At 44.1% G+C, this 17,948-nt stretch overlaps 1 protein-coding gene across 1 annotated transcript in view; it reads left to right on the forward strand.

The window, feature by feature from the left end:
- TRPM1 (transient receptor potential cation channel subfamily M member 1) overlaps window positions 1–17,948 on the forward strand; it is a 111,813-nt gene that overhangs the window by 60,136 nt on the left and 33,729 nt on the right. The window contains 7 exon segments of the mRNA XM_068544150.1: window positions 127–300; window positions 1,398–1,532; window positions 2,282–2,332; window positions 4,725–4,865; window positions 5,784–5,813; window positions 10,157–10,449; window positions 13,216–13,444. Coding sequence (XP_068400251.1) covers window positions 127–300; window positions 1,398–1,532; window positions 2,282–2,332; window positions 4,725–4,865; window positions 5,784–5,813; window positions 10,157–10,449; window positions 13,216–13,444 — 1,053 coding nt within the window.

Genomic DNA, 17,948 nt, shown 5'->3' on the forward strand with positions numbered 1-17,948 from the left:
GTACCTATGTGTGTGCATGTGTGTGCGAGCGTGTGCATGCAGAGGGGAGGGGCAGTCCGTGCACTTGTCCTGGGACATGGGTCGGCTTTAAATCCCTTTCCCAACTCTGCCTGCTGTGGACTGCAGCCCCTGGGAAACCTGGCCCCCGCAACGGATAGCAAGGCCATGGAGAAGGAGAAGAAGCCACCCACAGCAACCACCAAGGGGGGCAGAGGAAAAGGAAAAGGCAAGAAGAAAGGGAAGGTGAAAGAGGAGGTGGAGGAAGAAACTGACCCCCGGAAGCTCGAGCTGCTGAACTGGGTACGTGGGACGTGTCTGCTCCCTTTTCCTGGGCTCCTGGGGACCTTGGAGCCAGTCACCCTCCTCCAGGGAAGGGGGCAGTTCTTGCTGCCTCTGCTGCAGCCCCACCCGGGGCCCCGAGCCCAGGAGGCAGTGATGAAGCATTGATGGGACAGTGTCAATATTTCAAGTGGCTGGCAGGATGTCACAAACGCCAAATGGTCCTGCTTTGGGGGAGAATGAAGTCACTCACAGGGGAGGCCCGGGCCACCTTGCCCACCAGTGCCTCTCTCCGCCTGCAGACACATGGATGTTTGTTGCGTGGACACACGGGAAACAAATCAATCGTGAAGAAATGCAGCTCGGGGACAAAAGATGGAGCCTGTGATGGGGAATCAGGGGTAACTGCAGTCGGCTGGGCTGGGAGGCTGAGACACGCAGCACCTGTGGTTCTGGCCTGGCTGCTGTCAGGACACGGCAAGACAGGGCGCTGGGCCTCTGCGGTGCCCTGGGACTGGCATCATCGCGGTCACTCACCCTGGTGGCCCGCGGCATGCCCACAGGGGGTAGTTCTCAGTCAAGGAAACAAATTCTCTCCAGCAAAACCTCACGTTACATTGAGCGCTGCAGGTTCCACCATTGTTGAAGGGTAGAGACACAAATGATAACTAATAGTAGATAAAATGTTACAGTCTACCACCTCAAAAAAACATTGTATATGGAGATCCGAGCTTGGAGACTCAAGCACTGATTGCAGTTTTATTTTGAATTTTCCTTCTCATGTTTACATTACAAGAAAAGCTAATCAACTCTATTTTAATTTTTTTTAAAAGCCTGATAACTAGAGAGCATCACCAGTTTGGCTGTCATTTTGAACATTTTTCACTTTGTATTAAATGTATCCATCTGTGATGCTTTGCTAGGACACCTAGGGACAAACTGAGAAGGAAGGAGGGGGCAATGGGGCGTGTTTACTCAGGACAAAAAGTAAAGGGAGCCTTGTTCAGGATGTTCTGGGTCTGGGGGCCGGAAGAGGCTTTCCGAGAGCTTCCAGGGTCCCCTGCCCAGTGTCCCTGTCCCTCCTGAGGCACTCACGCCCCTCTCCCGGGCTCGCACAGGTGAACGCGCTGGAGCAGGCCATGTTGGACGCGCTGGTCTTAGACCGAGTGGACTTTGTGAAGCTCCTGATTGAAAATGGAGTCAACATGCAGCATTTTCTCACCATCCCGAGGCTGGAAGAGCTTTATAACACAGTGAGTGGTCCAGAAGGAGGGAGGGCGGAGGGGAGCTAGCCCTGGGGGTGCAAGAATGCGCTCGGAGGAGCATTGCCATCAGAACACGGCTTCAGCAGGAGGCCCATCATTTAAGGATGACTGCTCTCACCTGACACGCGGGCTCGGCGGATGGTCCCGTCTTCACCCACCTCCACCAGGCTAGCCAGCACCCCCGTCTGTAGCGTTAACTCAGGGGTGGTGCACGAGGACAAGTTTATACAAAGAAACAATCCAGCCCCCGGAGTCATTAGCAGAGTGAAAAGATCCCGGGGTGAGCGGTCATTTGTTCCTGGGGACTCCCACTTTTTATGAGGTTTCGGTGAAAAATGGAAAACTGAGTTTGCACAGCAAGGAGCTCCTGATATTAGAATGAAAGTGTTTGGATGGAATCCTCTTGGCTTGTATTATCACCATGTGAATTTTGAGAGTGTACCTTTCCTTCCCCATTCTAAAATTTTAAGTAACAGAAGTGGTCCTGGGTGGTTGCTTGCTAAAGCTTGATGAACTGTTAAGAAAATATATTACATCCTAAGATGCTCTTTAAAATAATTCAATAAAAGGTATTTAACATATTTGTGAACATGTGGGATATTTCTTACCCATGACAAGTCCTAGTCGTGTCTTGTAAAAGACACAGGACTTCATTAATTCTATAAAGTAGAGCTGGATTTTACTCCAAAAGTTGAAGAGAAAAACATATTTAATATGGCTGAATGTTTCTCTTTCAGAGACTGGGTCCACCAAACACACTTCATTTGCTGGTGAGGGATGTAAAAAAGGTCAGTCTGCTCTTTCATAGTCCTTTACCTGTTGACGTCTTTTAATGAGACATTTTTTAAAGCAATTTTTTAAATTTCCAAATGTGTCGTCATCTTATTGGAGGCATAAGAAGTCATGAATTCCTCTCTCCATGAAAAGAGTTTACTTTTAAAAAATGTCATCTTCTTTAAATGAAATGTTCATCCCACACACAATGGGCTCGCGCTGAATGACTGTTTGACGGTGGGTTGGCCCCATCACCAAGGCAGGAGCACCAGCCAAGGGGTGGGCTCCTCACTGCTGCCCAGAGCCCCCATGCTCTGCGTGTTTCAGATCTGCCCCTCACCCCTTCACTGTGCCTCTTTCCAGAAGTCCTAGCAGGATGGGCCTCATGTCATTCTGCGTGTCCTGTGCAGCAGCTCTTGGCTCTTTCTGTTTCCTCCTTAGTAAGTGATAGATGCTTTCCCCCATCCCCAGCGCTACTAATGCCTTACCGTCTGCCTTCGTGTAGGATCCCGTCCACTCCCTGTTCTGTCCTGGTGTTTCTTGGGTCCTATCACCACAGGCTGGAGGGTCAGACCAGGTTAACGCAGAGCAATTCATTCGGCCAGAATGCAGTCCCTGGCATGCAGAGTGCAGGATGTGTACTCATGTTCTGAGCGGGAGGAAGTAACGCAAAGGAGAGAAGAGGGCCTTCAGCCAGAGTCCCGGATAGGCTGGTCAGACTTCATACAAATATCTAATTCTGCTAATGTGAGAATTTGGCTTTTACTACGCACACTCATTGGATTAGAGCAGAATCGGTGGATCTGGGAACCAAGAGAGACCAGTGAGTGCCCTTGTTTCCCACTTTCACAGATTTCTTAGATTCAGGAGCGCTAACATTCAAAAGCCACAGCTACTCAAGTGTAGACCCAACCACGTCTCACCTAAGTGGCTTCGATCATCCTTCTCCCACCCTCCCCAGACACAGGACGCCCCCACTTAAAAGCCTTCATGTCTCATGAAATTCAAGCTCCTGCTAAGAAACTTGCACCCACTGGGCCTATCACATACCCACCACACGTGTTCTGTCCCAGGGCCATGCCCATCTCACATCTGCAGTGCTCTCCCACCTCGGCCCCTACAGCCCCTGCTCTGCCCACTCCTACCTCCACAGGAAGCCCTTTCTCACCCTCCCACCTGCCCACCCTAGCAGAGTGGGGGCCTGAACACACTGCTGCATCGGGACTGAGGGTGGCTTGGCCCTTTTCCCCCAAAACAGCAAACTCCCCAAGGCAGGGCTGTATCTCCTTATCCCCTCATATGGAATCCCCGACTTGGTCAAGGATCACGGTAGGGGCTGAACAAACTTGCAATGGCTGAGTGAAGGATTCAGTCCTCACGTACAGGGAGGACATTTGGAAGGTATAGCCTCCATGGGACGGACCCCAGGTTTCTACCATCATTTCAGCCATAGGAAATTAACCAAGCAGGAAACAGCACATAGCAAAACATCCTTATAATGGACCGGTCACCTCTGCCTCCTGGATAAGCCAACTGCCCTCTGGCGTGAATGACCGACTTACGGATGCACGGATGCCCCCCTGCCCTCCTCCCCTCCACCCACACGCTACCTTTATCTCAACACAGCCTCTTCCGTTCTGCTGCAGGACTCTGCCCCTCCACCGACTCCTGGGCACATCAGATAGTTTGCAGTGTTTGTGTTCTTACTGAAATCTGAGGGGTCCCCCAGAAAGTCACAGGGCACCATGTGGAGCTTTCCCTAGAAAGTTCCCGGCCCCAGGGGTACTCGGTCTGCCCACTGTCTTCCACAGAGTCCTCCTGTCTGCCACGCTGCTCACTCCCTCCTTCTGCAGAAAATCTGGACGCCAGCCCCCCGAAGCTGGCTTCTCCCCTGCAAGCAGCTGGCAAAGCACCTTCTCAACAAAATGAATCTGCTCTTTTCACCAGCTACACCATCTTTCCTTTATGTATTTTTTCCTTAATCAATACTTTTTTTATCGAAGCATAGTTGATTTACAATGTTGTGTTAATTTCTGCTGTACAGCAAAGTGATTCAATTATACATATATACATTCTTTATATATATATATTCTTTTCTTTCCCTTATGTTTAAATGCACATTACAGGCCATTCTGTCCGAGCCCACGGACAAGCCCAGGCCTCTCCCCTCCAGCCTCATGGGCTTCTAATTCTTCTCATTGGGAAGTCCAACCCATTTTCTGGAACATGGTTTACCCCCTTATCTCCCGCAATCCTATAGTAACAGACTGAAGATTGTTTAATGCCCCGTTGGTACCACTAACTCTCACATCGTAGGCAGGAATGACCGTGATGCCGAGGTGTTGCCGAAGCCCACGCTGCGGGTCCCTTCTCACAGGGCCTGAGACACAGCTTCTTTTCTTACAGGGCAACCTTCCGCCTGATTACCACATCAGCCTCATAGACATTGGGCTCGTGCTGGAGTACCTCATGGGGGGCGCCTACCGCTGCAACTACACAAGGAAGGGCTTCCGGACCCTTTACAACAACCTGTTTGGACCCAAGAGGGTAGAACTCAGCGAACACGTGGGGTTCTGTGGTTCCCGGAATCACATGTGGTTCCTTGCTAGCCTTTCCAATAACTCAGCCGCTTCAAAGCCGAGCTCATCACCCCATCCCCCAGCACACCTGTCCGTCCTCCCACAGTGGCTCTCGGTGGGAGGTCTCAGCATGCCTCCAGACGCCCAGGCTTCACCACGCACCTTCCTTCCAGATGCCCAGGCTTCACCACGCACCTTCCTCCCTCAGCTCGTTGGGCCGCACAGCCCAGCACTTGCCCCGGCCCCATCCTTTGTCCGCAATAACCTTCCTCCCAGGCTCCATTGTCTCTGCCCTCTCCCATCCATCCTACCGCTGGATGCGCCCCAGTTCTCCAAGACGAGGGACCCAACAGTGCCCTCCCTGCTCAAAAATTCCTGAGGATCCCCAGCGCCTGACGAATCACTGTCAAGCTCATGATCATAGCGTCTAAGGCTCTCCCCAGCCGTCCCCACCCTGCTGTGGGCGACCATGTACCACTGCCAGAATCAAACTCTACTACTGCGTCTGCGGCATCTTCCCCCATCAAAACCCCACGTGTGTCGCAAGCCCAACTCACGTGTGAGATCTTCCATGAAGCCCTTGCCTCGCCCGCACTCAGAGCCCCATAGCTGTGTGTCTGCTCTGTGGGTGAACTTCTCTGGTTCTACCTGGGCTGCGGGTCCCATGTCTGCACATCTCTCTCCTCACCTGACCTGGGCTGACAGAAGCAGAGGTTCCATATTAAAGCATTTCCTTTCCTTGGGTTTGTCCTTAATTGTTAATGATACCAAGTACTTTTTAATCTATTATTATTGCTACTAACAATATTACTAATGTACAACCCCCAGTATCATAACATCAGTTATCTGGTTCCATTCATTTTTTTTCTCCCCTTTCATTATGCAGCCTAAAGCGCTCAAACTTCTGGGAATGGAAGTAAGTAGGACTTGTTTCCAGTGGTTTTATGATATTGTGGTCTAGTATATGGAGTCCTCTTCGTTTTGTATTTAACATAAAATTGCACAAGTTTGTTTTCCATGCATAAATCCACTACACCACACACCAAAATTTACTTGGATGATTTAGTCAAATTATATAAAAAAAGATCACAGACATGTTTTAAAAGGTAAAAGCCACCCAATTCATTTTTATCGAAATCAAGAACAAGTCAAGCACATCCATTATTGTTGGCATCATCAACCCCACTGGTTTTTAAAAGTGTTCTGGAAATTTTACCACGTGAAAAAATAAATAAAGGAAGGATACTTTAAAAAGGGGGAAAATTAGTATCGGCAAAAAAATTTGGTTTCTAGAAAACCCAGAAGCATTGACAGTTTCCTCATAATAGGACAAAAGTATCCAGAAATCACCTTAACAAGGAAACTTAAGAACAAAGCACTAGGACTTCGCTGGTGGTGCAGTGGTTAAGAATCCTCCTGCCAATGCAGGGGACATGGGTTTGAGCCCTGGTCCAGGAAGATCCCACATGCCGTGGATCAACTAAGCCACAACTACTGAGCCTGTGCTCTAGAGCCCGCAAGCCACAACTACTGAAGCCCGTGCGCCTAGAGCCCGTGCTCCGCAACAAGAGAAGCCACCACAATGAGAAGCCTGCGCACTGCAATGAAGACCCAATGCAGCCGAAAAAATTAATTAATTAATTTTTTAAAAAGCACTAGACATGAAAATATATAAATGAGTGAAAGAAATATTATAACACAGAATAATAAGGCTGTCTATTGTAAAGACTCTTCTCAAATTCATGAGTCAAATAGCATCCCAGTTTCTGTATGGATTCAGGGTAGAAGGTTTTGATTCTGTGTTCACAGTTGACACCGACCTTCAGCATAACTAGAAGGGTTATGATATGCAGCTTTCCATAAGTCCATGCTCTCTTAGATTGGTTGCATCATGTTGGCTTTATCTGTTGGGTGAATGTTTGGTGGAACTCTCCTGTAAAATAGCCTGGTCCCAGTTCTGTGTTTTAGGGGCATATTTTTCACTGCCTTTATAATAATTTTCATAACATGAGTTCATTGAGCTTTTCTATTTTCTAGAGTCAGCTTTGGTCAATTATACTTTCCTAGCAAACAATTTACTTCTATACTTTCAAGCACTTTGGTATAAACCTTTACATAGTATTCTAATTTTTTCAATATCTTTAGTTGTGTGCCATTTCTTGTTCCAATTTTTTTACATTTATATCTTCTCCCTTTTTTTCTTAACCATACTTGCCTTCAGATTTGATTGGTATTTTTGCTTTGTTAAGCAACTTTCTTTTTTCTGTTTTCTATTTTATTAGTATCTTTGATTTGTATTCATTCCTTCCATATACTTTATATGGAGTTACTGCATTATTTTTATTGACTCAATTTGAAAGTGAAGTTTGCCCATTTTCTTTTTTTAAAAATTTTTATTTTAATTAATTAGCTCAAAGGAATCAATCTATACTGACAGATTGTCAAGGCACTGGGATAGATGGGGGAAGATTATTTGGGAGTGTATGAGAAAGAGGCCCTTCCCAAGGGACTCCAAATTATACCATATTTATAGTGTTCACGTCATTTTTTTTGTTTTTTTGGCCATGCCATGCGGAATGTGGGATCTTAGTTTCCTAACCAGGGACGGAACCTGTGCCCCCTGAAGTGGGAGCATTGGAGTCTTAACCACTGGACTGCCAGAGAAGTCCCTGCCTATTTTCAATCTTTCCTGTATTCCAATAAATGCATAAAGAGTATAAATTTCTTCTCTGAGCATTGTTTTCATGGTATCCCACAGGTTTGGGTAAGTAGAACTTTCATTGTAATTCATTTCTAAACAGTTTATACTTTCCTCATTAATCCACAAGTTATTTATAAGTGTATTTAGAATTTTCCAGATACAGAATTTTGTTATTGTTGTTATCCTACTCTTGTTGATTTTTAATTTGATTCTTTGAGTGTATACTACATGATTTCTGATATCTGGAATTTGTTGATATAGAAACTCTCAAAAGAATTAGGGAATAATGCCAGGTGGAATTTTGTTAATGATTCATGTGTGTTAGAAAAAAATGTGTATTCCTGGTTTGTTGGGTACAATACATATACATCTTTGTCAGATCAAACTTGGTAATGTTATTATTCAATTTGCTTCTATCTGTACTAATTTTTTCAAGTTGATTTCTAAGTGAGGTGTGTTTAGAGGCTCTTACTGTGATTGTGGATGGGTCAATTTCTTTTTAACTTCCAGTTCATATATTTTGTTATTTTATTGGGTTGTTTCTTTTTCTTGTTGCTTTGTGGCAGTTCTTGCATTTTAGGGAAATTAATCCCTTGTTGGTTATATTCTTTCTCTAGCAATCTTAAAATTATTTTAAGAGAATTTGCATACAACTAGTATTTTAATAATACAATGTATTATTGAAAGATAGGCTTAAAAGGGTTTCTGTTTTACAGCATTTCATTAGTCCTTAGTGGATTTTTATTTGACTGGATATATTCTTGAAAATAAAGCTATGTTTATTTTTTAATTTCCATAATGTCAATTTTTAACCTTCCTAAATGACCGAAACTGTAGTTTTACTGGGACAAATTAGAAAATTTGAACAAAAACACTTTTTTAATTAATTAATTAATATATTTATTTTTGGCTGTGTTGGGTGTTCGTTGCCGGGCGCGGGCTTTCTCTAGTTGAGGCGAGCAGGGCCTACTCTTCGTTGCGGTGTGCAGGCTTCTCATTGCGGTGGCTTCTCTTGTTGTGGAACACGGGCTGTAGGTGCACGGGCTTCAGTAGTTGTGGCATGCGGGCTCAGTAGTTGTGGCACATGGGCTTAGTTGCTCCGCGGCATGTGGGATCTTCCTGGCCCAGGGCTCGAACCCGTGTCCCCTGCATTGGCAGGCGGATTCTTAACCACTGTGCCACCAGGGAAGTCCCTGAACAAACACATTTAAATCCAAGGCAAGATACAATAGTTTCAGTAAAAATGTCAGACAACTCATTATAAGGTTACAAAACTTGGGTTAGTCATGAACACCATGTGATAGGAATTGGAGAGCCAGTCTCCCCCCCTCACCCCCACCCTGCCCAGCCACTCCAGCTGTATGTGGGCAAATTATTCAGACTTTGGGTCACAGCTTCCTCATATGATGGAATGGAACACATTCACAACCTCTCAGAGTCAGTATAAGAATAAAAGTAAAAAAAAAAAAAAGAATAAAAGTAGATCATTGACGAGAAAGCTGTTTGCAAACGAGCAAATATCCATTTCTGTTATTCTACTGGGTACTGAAGTCCTAGCCTGGAATAGTCTGAGCCCCATATATTTCCATGCCACTCCCGTGTTTCAACCCCAATTCTCCCAGTCGCGACAGACGTTCCTTTAGGGTCCTTCTCCGTTTTCAGAATCATCCCTCATAATCCCTTTAGGAAATGGGAAATGTTGACCCTCCATTTATAGCACGTCCATGAAAAGACAAAGCTCATTCAAAATGGAGCACTTGTGGGACCTCCCTGGTGGCGCAGTGGTTAAGAATTCGCCTGCCAATGCAGGGGACACGGGTTCGAGCCCTGGGCCAGGAAGATCCCACATACCGTGGAGCAACTAAGCCCGGGCACCTACTGAAGCCTGCAGGACTAGAGCCCATGCTCCGCAGCAAGAGAAGCCACCGCAATGAGAAGCCTGCTCACCGCAGCAAAGAGTAGCCCCCGCTCACCGCAACTAGAGAAAGCGTGCAGCAACGAAGACCCAACACAGCCAAAAATTAATTAATTAATAAATTAATGATAATTTTAAAAAATGGAACGCTTGCTTCCTTAAACCATTTGTAGGGAAACAAGACATTTTTCTCCATCCCCTTTTACATTTTTCCTATTAATCTCCGGTTCAGCCGTATCTGGCAAACGAGTGTTGGTACTTGAAGACTTCCCTGAGGAAATAAGCTACAGGCTTTATCTCTCCCATGGGGTGATTTGGATTGAAGTGTTTTCTTTGTTTTAGTTTTGCAGCATCTCTTCAATTTTTAGAGGCTTTTGGAGGAAAAAAAAAATCCTGCCAACCCAGGGTTATAAACTCTTCAAACAGTAGTATGCCTTTTCAGCTCATTTGGTTTTCGATGGTTTACTTATAATAAACATGTGCATCTTTTCAAAAGAATTAGTACACTGGTTGGAAACCACAGATGTACTTAGAATTCTCTTTCTTCCCTTGGAGGGAGAGGTCTCCCTTTTTCCAGTTGTCCTGAAACCCTTTGTTGCACGTTTATGGCAGAACTGTGGCAAAGGTGCTTCTCTCCCCTCAGGATGATGAGCCTCCAGCCAAAGGGAAGAAAAAGAAGAAGAAGAAGAAGGAGGAGGAGTTGGACATCGATGTGGACGACCCCGCCGTGAGTCGATTCCAGTACCCCTTCCACGAGCTGATGGTGTGGGCCGTGCTGATGAAGCGCCAAAAAATGGCCGTCTTCCTCTGGCAGCGGGGGGAGGAGAGCATGGCGAAGGCCCTGGTGGCCTGCAAGCTCTACAAGTCGATGGCCCACGAGTCCTCCGAGAGCGAGCTGGTGGACGACATCTCCCAGGACCTGGACAACAACTCAAAGTGAGTGTCCAGAGGGAATTTAAGGACCAGGAGACACTCTGGTCCTGAGCGCCGTCCCTTTGCTGGGAAGGGTGGCAAATGCATCTCTCACTTAAGTACAGTTACCTTTAACGCTTGTTCATCAAGTGCTTTGTCCATTGTGTCTGTATGTTTCCTTCTGTCTCTCTGAGGCGTTTCTGGACTCTCACTGTTTTTTTTTTTTTTTTAAAGGAATTCCTTATTTTTGTTATTTATTTATTTATCCATTTATTTTTGGCTGTGTTGGGTCTTCGTTTCTGTGCGAGGGCTTTCTCTAGTTGCGGCAAGTGGGGGCCACTCTTCATCGCGGTGCGCGGGCCTCTCACTGTCATGGCCTCTCTTGTCGCGGAGCACAGGCTCCAGACGCGCAGGCTCAGTAGTTGTGGCTCACGGGCCTAGTTGCTCTGCGGCGTGTGGGATCTTCCCAGACCAGGGCTCGAACCCGTGTCCCCTGCATTGGCAGGCAGATTCTCAACCACTGCGCCACCAGAGAAGCCCCTGGACTCTCATTGTTTTTGTTGACTGCCTTCTGGTGCAAACTAGGGAAACCCAATTTTAATCAATATATGTTTCTTGTTGAAATATAGTTGATTTACAATGTTGTGGTAATGTCTGCTGTACAGCAAAGTGACTCAGTTATACATATATATATATATATATATATATATATACACACACACATATTCTTTTTTTATATTCTTTTCCATTATGGTTTATCACAGGATATTGGATATAGTTCCTTGTGCTATGCAGTAGGACACCTTGCTGTTTATCCATTCTATATATGAAAGCTTACCCCAACATCCCTCCCCCTTGGCAACCACCGGTCTGTTCTCTATGTCCATGATTCTGTTTCTGGGAAACACAGTTTTAGTGCAAAGACAATGAGACCAATTTTCATAAGGAAACAACCTTAGTGAACCTGTGCCCTTGGACTTGACCTTCACAAGTACCTCTGCATTTCCCCCCCTTAGGACAGCTACAGGGGGCTGGAGTTGGGTATTTCCCTCCCTCTAGTTCAGTAAGGCTCTGATAAAACACCAATAGGTTAAGCTCTGGTTAGCCAGTTTCCCCCGAGGGCAGGCCTTGTTAAGAAGAACAGAGTGCTATGGGCATAGGTCAGAATGGACCCTTTCCCCTCTCCCAGATGGCAGCATGAGAGGATTCTTCCCCCATCTTCTCTGTGAGAACTTGGTGGGGCTCCTGGAGGTAAAACTCACAAAAATGTGGACACTTCTCTAAGCCTGGGCCACCCGGAGCTATTAACTTACAGACTTGTCCTCACGGGGCCTCCAGAAATTCACCAATTATAGTTCAGGTTTTCCAACCTGGCGCTGGTTCCCTGGGTTTGTGCTCCATTAAGTTGTGATTCTCAGTATCTGCCTCCTGTCTTTCCAGTTTGGTGGACAGCAATTTGCCCTGTGACCTCAATTCTCTGATGAATCTAGCAAAGTCGTGGATTTTGAGTTTGTTGAGCTTTTTCACTTTTTATTAGGTCAGAGTGGCAACTTCCAAGTCCCTTACGTGTGGAACCAGAAACCGGAAGTCCCCGTGCAACTTTACAGACATGTGAACTTGAATTGTACGCAGGCCCCTCTGCCAGCGTGTAATATCTTTGTTTTGTGAAGCACCCTGCTTATCTTTTGGACTGAATTTCTAAAATCACTAGCTGACTTCTAAACATCAGGTGTTCAAGCCTCTTACAAACAGGGAGGCGTTCCCCTGCCTCCATCTGTTGGCAAACCCTGTCCCTCTGCTGCCTAGAGGACCCTCATGGTGACCCCCTGCAGCCTGTGGGGCCTGAGGCCAGAAGGTACTGCAGAGTCTGCGTCTCCATCCCCCACAAGTAATGCCTCCCTTTTTCATCCTTCCACTCAGAACTGGCATCAAATCTTCTATAAAATGGAGAAACAAAAGCAAAGAAAGGTGATCCCTATAGGACTGTACCTTAACCACATCAATGCCACGCAAAAAGTTGAAGGAACAAGAAATGTTCATGACTATCATTAAATCCTCGCATCAGGGTCATGTGGAAAGGGAATACATCTTATGTTCACAAATCATCTGTGTCCCCTTCTCCATCCGCCACTTGGTTCCCATCACTCCCCCTCCCCCACCTCCAGCAATTGGTCCTCCCTGCTCTGGGTCCCCATGGCAACTAGACCTTGTCTCCTTCACAGTACTGAGAGCGCTCTTCTAATCCATGTGTCACTGAAGTATTACACTCATACGGGAGAAGGCACGTGTGCAAAACATGCAGCTTGATGACTGTTCACAAACACAACACACAACTTTGACCAGCACCCTCAAGAAACAGGACCCTACCTGTGCCACGAGCCCTCCTGGAGGCCCTTTCAATGTCCACCTCTCCCCTGCACCAAGGATGGCCACCGTTCTGACTTCCAGTCCCACAGGCGCTGTTTTCAAACTCTCATTTGCCATCTTTTCCATCTGCATCCCTGTTCCGTGAACGCCTGAGGGAAGGGACTTTGTCTTTGCTCTGTTCCTGGGGCCTGAGGGGCAGACTTGGGATCCACCTAAAGCTCCACCTACAACAAGAGCAGTCAGCCCCTGACATGGCTAAGCACAGCCCCTGGTCCCTGGCTGTCCCCTCTGGGGACATCCCCTGGAGCTCCCAGAGGACAGGGAGTCAAGGACTCTGTGTCCTGTGGCTCCATGACATCCCCGTGGACACAGCTCTCTAATGAAGAGCATGTGGCCACCCCACTCCCATCTCTGTCTCTGCAGAGACTTTGGCCAGCTTGCTGTGGAGCTCTTGGACCAGTCCTACAAGCATGACGAGCAGATCGCCATGAAACTGCTGACCTACGAGCTGAAAAACTGGAGCAACTCGACCTGCCTCAAACTGGCTGTTGCAGCCAAACATCGGGACTTCATCGCCCACACCTGCAGCCAGATGCTGCTGACTGACATGTGGATGGGAAGGCTGCGGATGAGGAAAAACCCTGGCCTGAAGGTATGTGTGACGTGGTTGGTAAGCACGGTATAGTGACAAGTGACACCCGTGAGCTCTGACTCCCTGCCTGGCCGAGCTAAGCACTTGCTGTGGTTTATTTCATCCATGACTCTGAACAACCCCAGGAAGGAGACGCCATGGCAATCCTTGTCTTACAGGAGAACCTGAAGCTTCAAGATTAAGGGATAGGATCTGAGCTGCAGGGCGTGGGTCTGGCTCCTGAATCCAGGTGGTCTAACGCCAGAGCCTGACCTGCAGCATGACTGGCTTATAGGCTCGGAGTCCACCCTAATCACTCATGCATCCCTGGACCAGCCACCCGCCGCTAAAGCAGACACCTGAGCTCTATTTCTACAGATGCCCTTATAACTCTGAAATTGTCTGATATCGTTTTGTTTTACTTTTTAAAAAATTTTTACTGAAATATAGTTGATTTACAAGGTTGTGTTAGTTTCAGGTGTACAGCAAAGTGATTCAGTTATACATATATATATATATATATAAATATATATATTCTTTTTTTACATTCTCTTCCATTATCACAAGATATTGAGTAGAGTTCCCTGTGCTATACAGGAGGTCCTTGTTGGTTATCTATTTTATATATAGTAGTTTGTGCCTGTTAATCCCAAACTCTTAATTTATCCCTCCCCCTCTTCCCCTTTGGTGGCCACAAGTTTGTTTTCTATGTCTGTGAGTCTATTTCTGTTTTGTAAATAAGTTCATTTGTATCCTTTTTTTAGATTCCACATATAAGCGATATCATATGATATTTGTCTCTCTTTCTGACTTACTTCACTTAGTATGATAATCTCTAGGTCCGTCCATGTTGCTGTAAATGGCATTATTTCATTCTTTTTTTATGGCTGAATAATATTCCACTGTGTATATACACCACATCTTCTTTATCCATTAGTTTGTCAATGGACACTTAGGTTGCTGTCTGATATCATTTTAATTGGCAATGCTTTCATTCTGTGGGGTTTATGAGAGAATATGAAGCTATGAAAGTGTTTGAAAAGGATTTAGGGGATAGAAAATTGTACTGAGACCAAATCCCAGCTCTGCTGTTTACTACTGTTAACGACTAGGTTATCCTAAGGAGAGATTCTAATCTTCAGATAACCTTCTCTGTGATGGCAATATTATACTGAGCTCATGGGATTGCTATGAGGATAAAGAAAAGACCATATATGTTATCCTGGGCATCAGGGTTCTGACATACAGAAGGCACTTCGTTTCTTAAAAATATGTTGGAAACAGTTCTCAGAGCTTTCTGAGATGCTTTTCCCAGGTTATAATCCTCAAATTGGGCTTGAATAAAAATTTCCATTTCTTTCTTTAAAAAAATATATAAATGTCATGCCTAATTGCCCAATTATACACAATGCACTAAGCTGATATTATACATAAGTTTGGATATTAATAAATAGTTTTCAGAATATCAAGAATAATGAGAAGATCCTGAAGATTTTTTTTTTAAAAAAGAGCAGGTTTCCTACAAAAGGATGAACATCAGGTTGGCATCAGACTTTCCGTTAACAATACTGAAACCTAGAAGGCACTGAAACAAGGCCTTCATAGTTCTGAGAGGATTTGGAACCTGGATTTTTTTTTTTTTTTTTTTTTTTTTTTTACCCAGTCCAGCTATTTTAAACATGAGGATAGGATATCTATTTAAGATAGACAAAGATTCAAGTCATATACTTTCTACTTACTCCTTCAGAAAAAGTACTTCAGCTGGTATTCCACTGAAAGAAGCGTTCAAAATTACAAGAACACAGATGATGTGGAATGCAAGAAACAAGCCCCAGTTTTTAAAAATCCCCATATGAAAGAGCAGTTGGATGAAATAAGTGCAAAGAGTTAGTGATATGCAAGAAGAAAGTACACAGAAGAATAGAAATGATTCCAACAAATAGATGCAGTGACTAAGATGCTATAAAGTATCAGGGGTATGGGTTAGGGAAACAAAAAGAGTTCATAGTCATTAATGAGAAAGTGGAAGTAGAATCAAACACCAGGGAAAACAAAAAAACTGCACACAAAAGTTAAGGCTCAGTTATGATTTAAATCAAAATTTGGTACGATTTTTGAGTGACTGGTAGAAGGTAAAAAAGACCATTTGACCTTTGATACCATGATCAGGTTTCTCTAGTAGCACCAGAATTCTACATTAAAATTGCAATCGCAGCACGCCATGTGGCTGTACAATAGACAGTATTTTATATGGTAATAAAAATGTAAATGCTTTTTATTGATCTTCAGTTTTTTAGAATAATCCAATAGACAGAGTATTGAAGACCTAAATATAAATCCTAAATATAATACAAAGGTTATCAAGTATGAAACTATGAAAGTAAAGGTACAGATAAGAAAAGTTGGCTGGTGGGAAGGGGAAGAGAGAGTGGTAAACAGCATAATATCCCCATATTGTAAAGTGGGGAATCAGAACTGTCAAGAGTTGTTGAAACAAGAGGTGAAGATTCCAGTTTATTGTGTAAAGTTACAAAGGTAACTTCATAGGAACTGAAAATACTGATGTGGTTGTTAAAAACGGGAGCAGAGGGGGAAGGAGATAAATTAAGATAAAGTCTCATCTAAAATAATAGGATGTCAATAGATACTTAGATTACTAAGATAGTACTTAAATTAACAAAGAAATAGCAACATAAGATATCGCCTATGTTGCTAAAAATATGAAAGTATCCATAACAGCTAAAACCAGAAACAGAAGCAAGTGTCTCAAACTAGAATTCAAAAATTTCTCTTGAAGACAAATGATATGAAACTATATGTTTTAAAAAACACACTGGGAACCTGAGTACATCAACCCAGAATAACCAACATCAAGACACACTTTAATAAAGTTATTGGATTTTAATGAAAAAAAAAATTCTTTGAGCTTCTAGGCAAAAAAAAAAAAAAAAAAAAAAAAAATCAAGTGACTTCTAAGGGGAAAAAATTCAATTATCATCAGACTTTCAATAGCAACCATTTATGTCAGAAAAAAAATGGTGTGTATCATATAAAAATACTCCCAGAAAGAAAATTGAGGCAAAGATTTTATATCTAGCAAAAGTGATGGTCAAATATAAAGGGTACACATGACATGTTGCCAACAGGCAAGAACTCAGGGAAATACTGTTGCTATGAGCACTTTCTGAAGAATCTGTTAGAGAAAGAATCTCCAACAACCAAAATAACCAGAAAGGCATCAGCAACAGGACAGATAGTCAGCATCAGATACATATTTACTTGTAGTGTTAAAACTAAGTGACAGTTAAGTGGGAGAGAAAATAGTATATAACAGCTATATGTTCTGATAATATAGATATAATAGAACCATTTAAAAATGAGAGGAGGGACTTCCCTGGTGGCGCAGTGGATAAGAATCCGCCTGCCAATGCAGTGGACACGGGTTCAATCTCTGGTCTGGGAAGATCCCACATGCCGTGGAGCAACTAAGCCCGTGCGCCACAACTACTGAGCCTGTGCTCTAGAGCCCTCCAGCCACAACTACTGAGCCTGCGCACCTAGAGCCTGTGCTCTGCAACAAGATAAGCCACAGCAAGGAGAAGCCCACACATCTCAATGAAGAGTAGCCCCTGCTTGTTGCAACTAGAGAAAGCCCGCACGCAGCAACGAAGACCCAACGCAGCCAAAAATAAATAAAATTACATCTTTTTTAAAAAGTAAAATCAAATTAAAAAAATAAAAATGAGAGAAGAATGGGGAGCACCTGCGCAAAAAAAAGTGTAACTTTTCAGTAATCATAATTGATAGTGGTAGTATTAACATCATTATTCTGAAACTGTTAAGTTAAAGCAACTGAGTAACAGTGAGATATTTTAATTCTGTCACACCCCTCTGTCCTTGAGAACTAGGACTTGGTGTGGAAGAAAAGGAAACACAGATGTAATCTGGAAGAGGATAAGCAGAAAAGCCTATAGTACTTAATTGGAAGCATCAATATGAATTCATTCCAGCTCTGGCCAATGAAAAGCCTAGAAACAAAGACCTACCCAAAAGCATGAACATTCCTAGTGCCCAGACTGTGGCCTTGAAATATCATTTCCCATTCACTGAAGCCAGAACTTCTTGGAGAAATGGTTGATTCCAGGTCTGTAGCAGGATATTTACAAGATGAGCCCAGAACAGTTGACACACCAGATGTTAAAGAAGCTATCAAGGACCCCTAGGGTCAGATCAGGGGGACCCAGAAGCAAACATGAAGAGGCTTCCACTGGCCAAATGAACAGGGCAGTTTGACTTTCAATACTATTACTAATAGCAATGAATAGCAAATATCTTTAAATCCATGAGTTCATAACAATATTTTTAAGTAAATATATACACTAATAAAGAACTATCAGAAAGAAAAATTAAGAAAACAGTCATCCCATATACAGTTGTATCAAAAAGAATAAAACACCTAGGAATAAATTTAACCAAGAAGGTGAAAACCTGTATATTGAAAACTATGAGATATTAATGAAAGAAA

Source organism: Eschrichtius robustus, chromosome 1 (genome assembly GCF_028021215.1).
Source record: "Eschrichtius robustus isolate mEscRob2 chromosome 1, mEscRob2.pri, whole genome shotgun sequence".
NCBI classification, from domain to species: Eukaryota; Metazoa; Chordata; class Mammalia; order Artiodactyla; family Eschrichtiidae; genus Eschrichtius; species Eschrichtius robustus.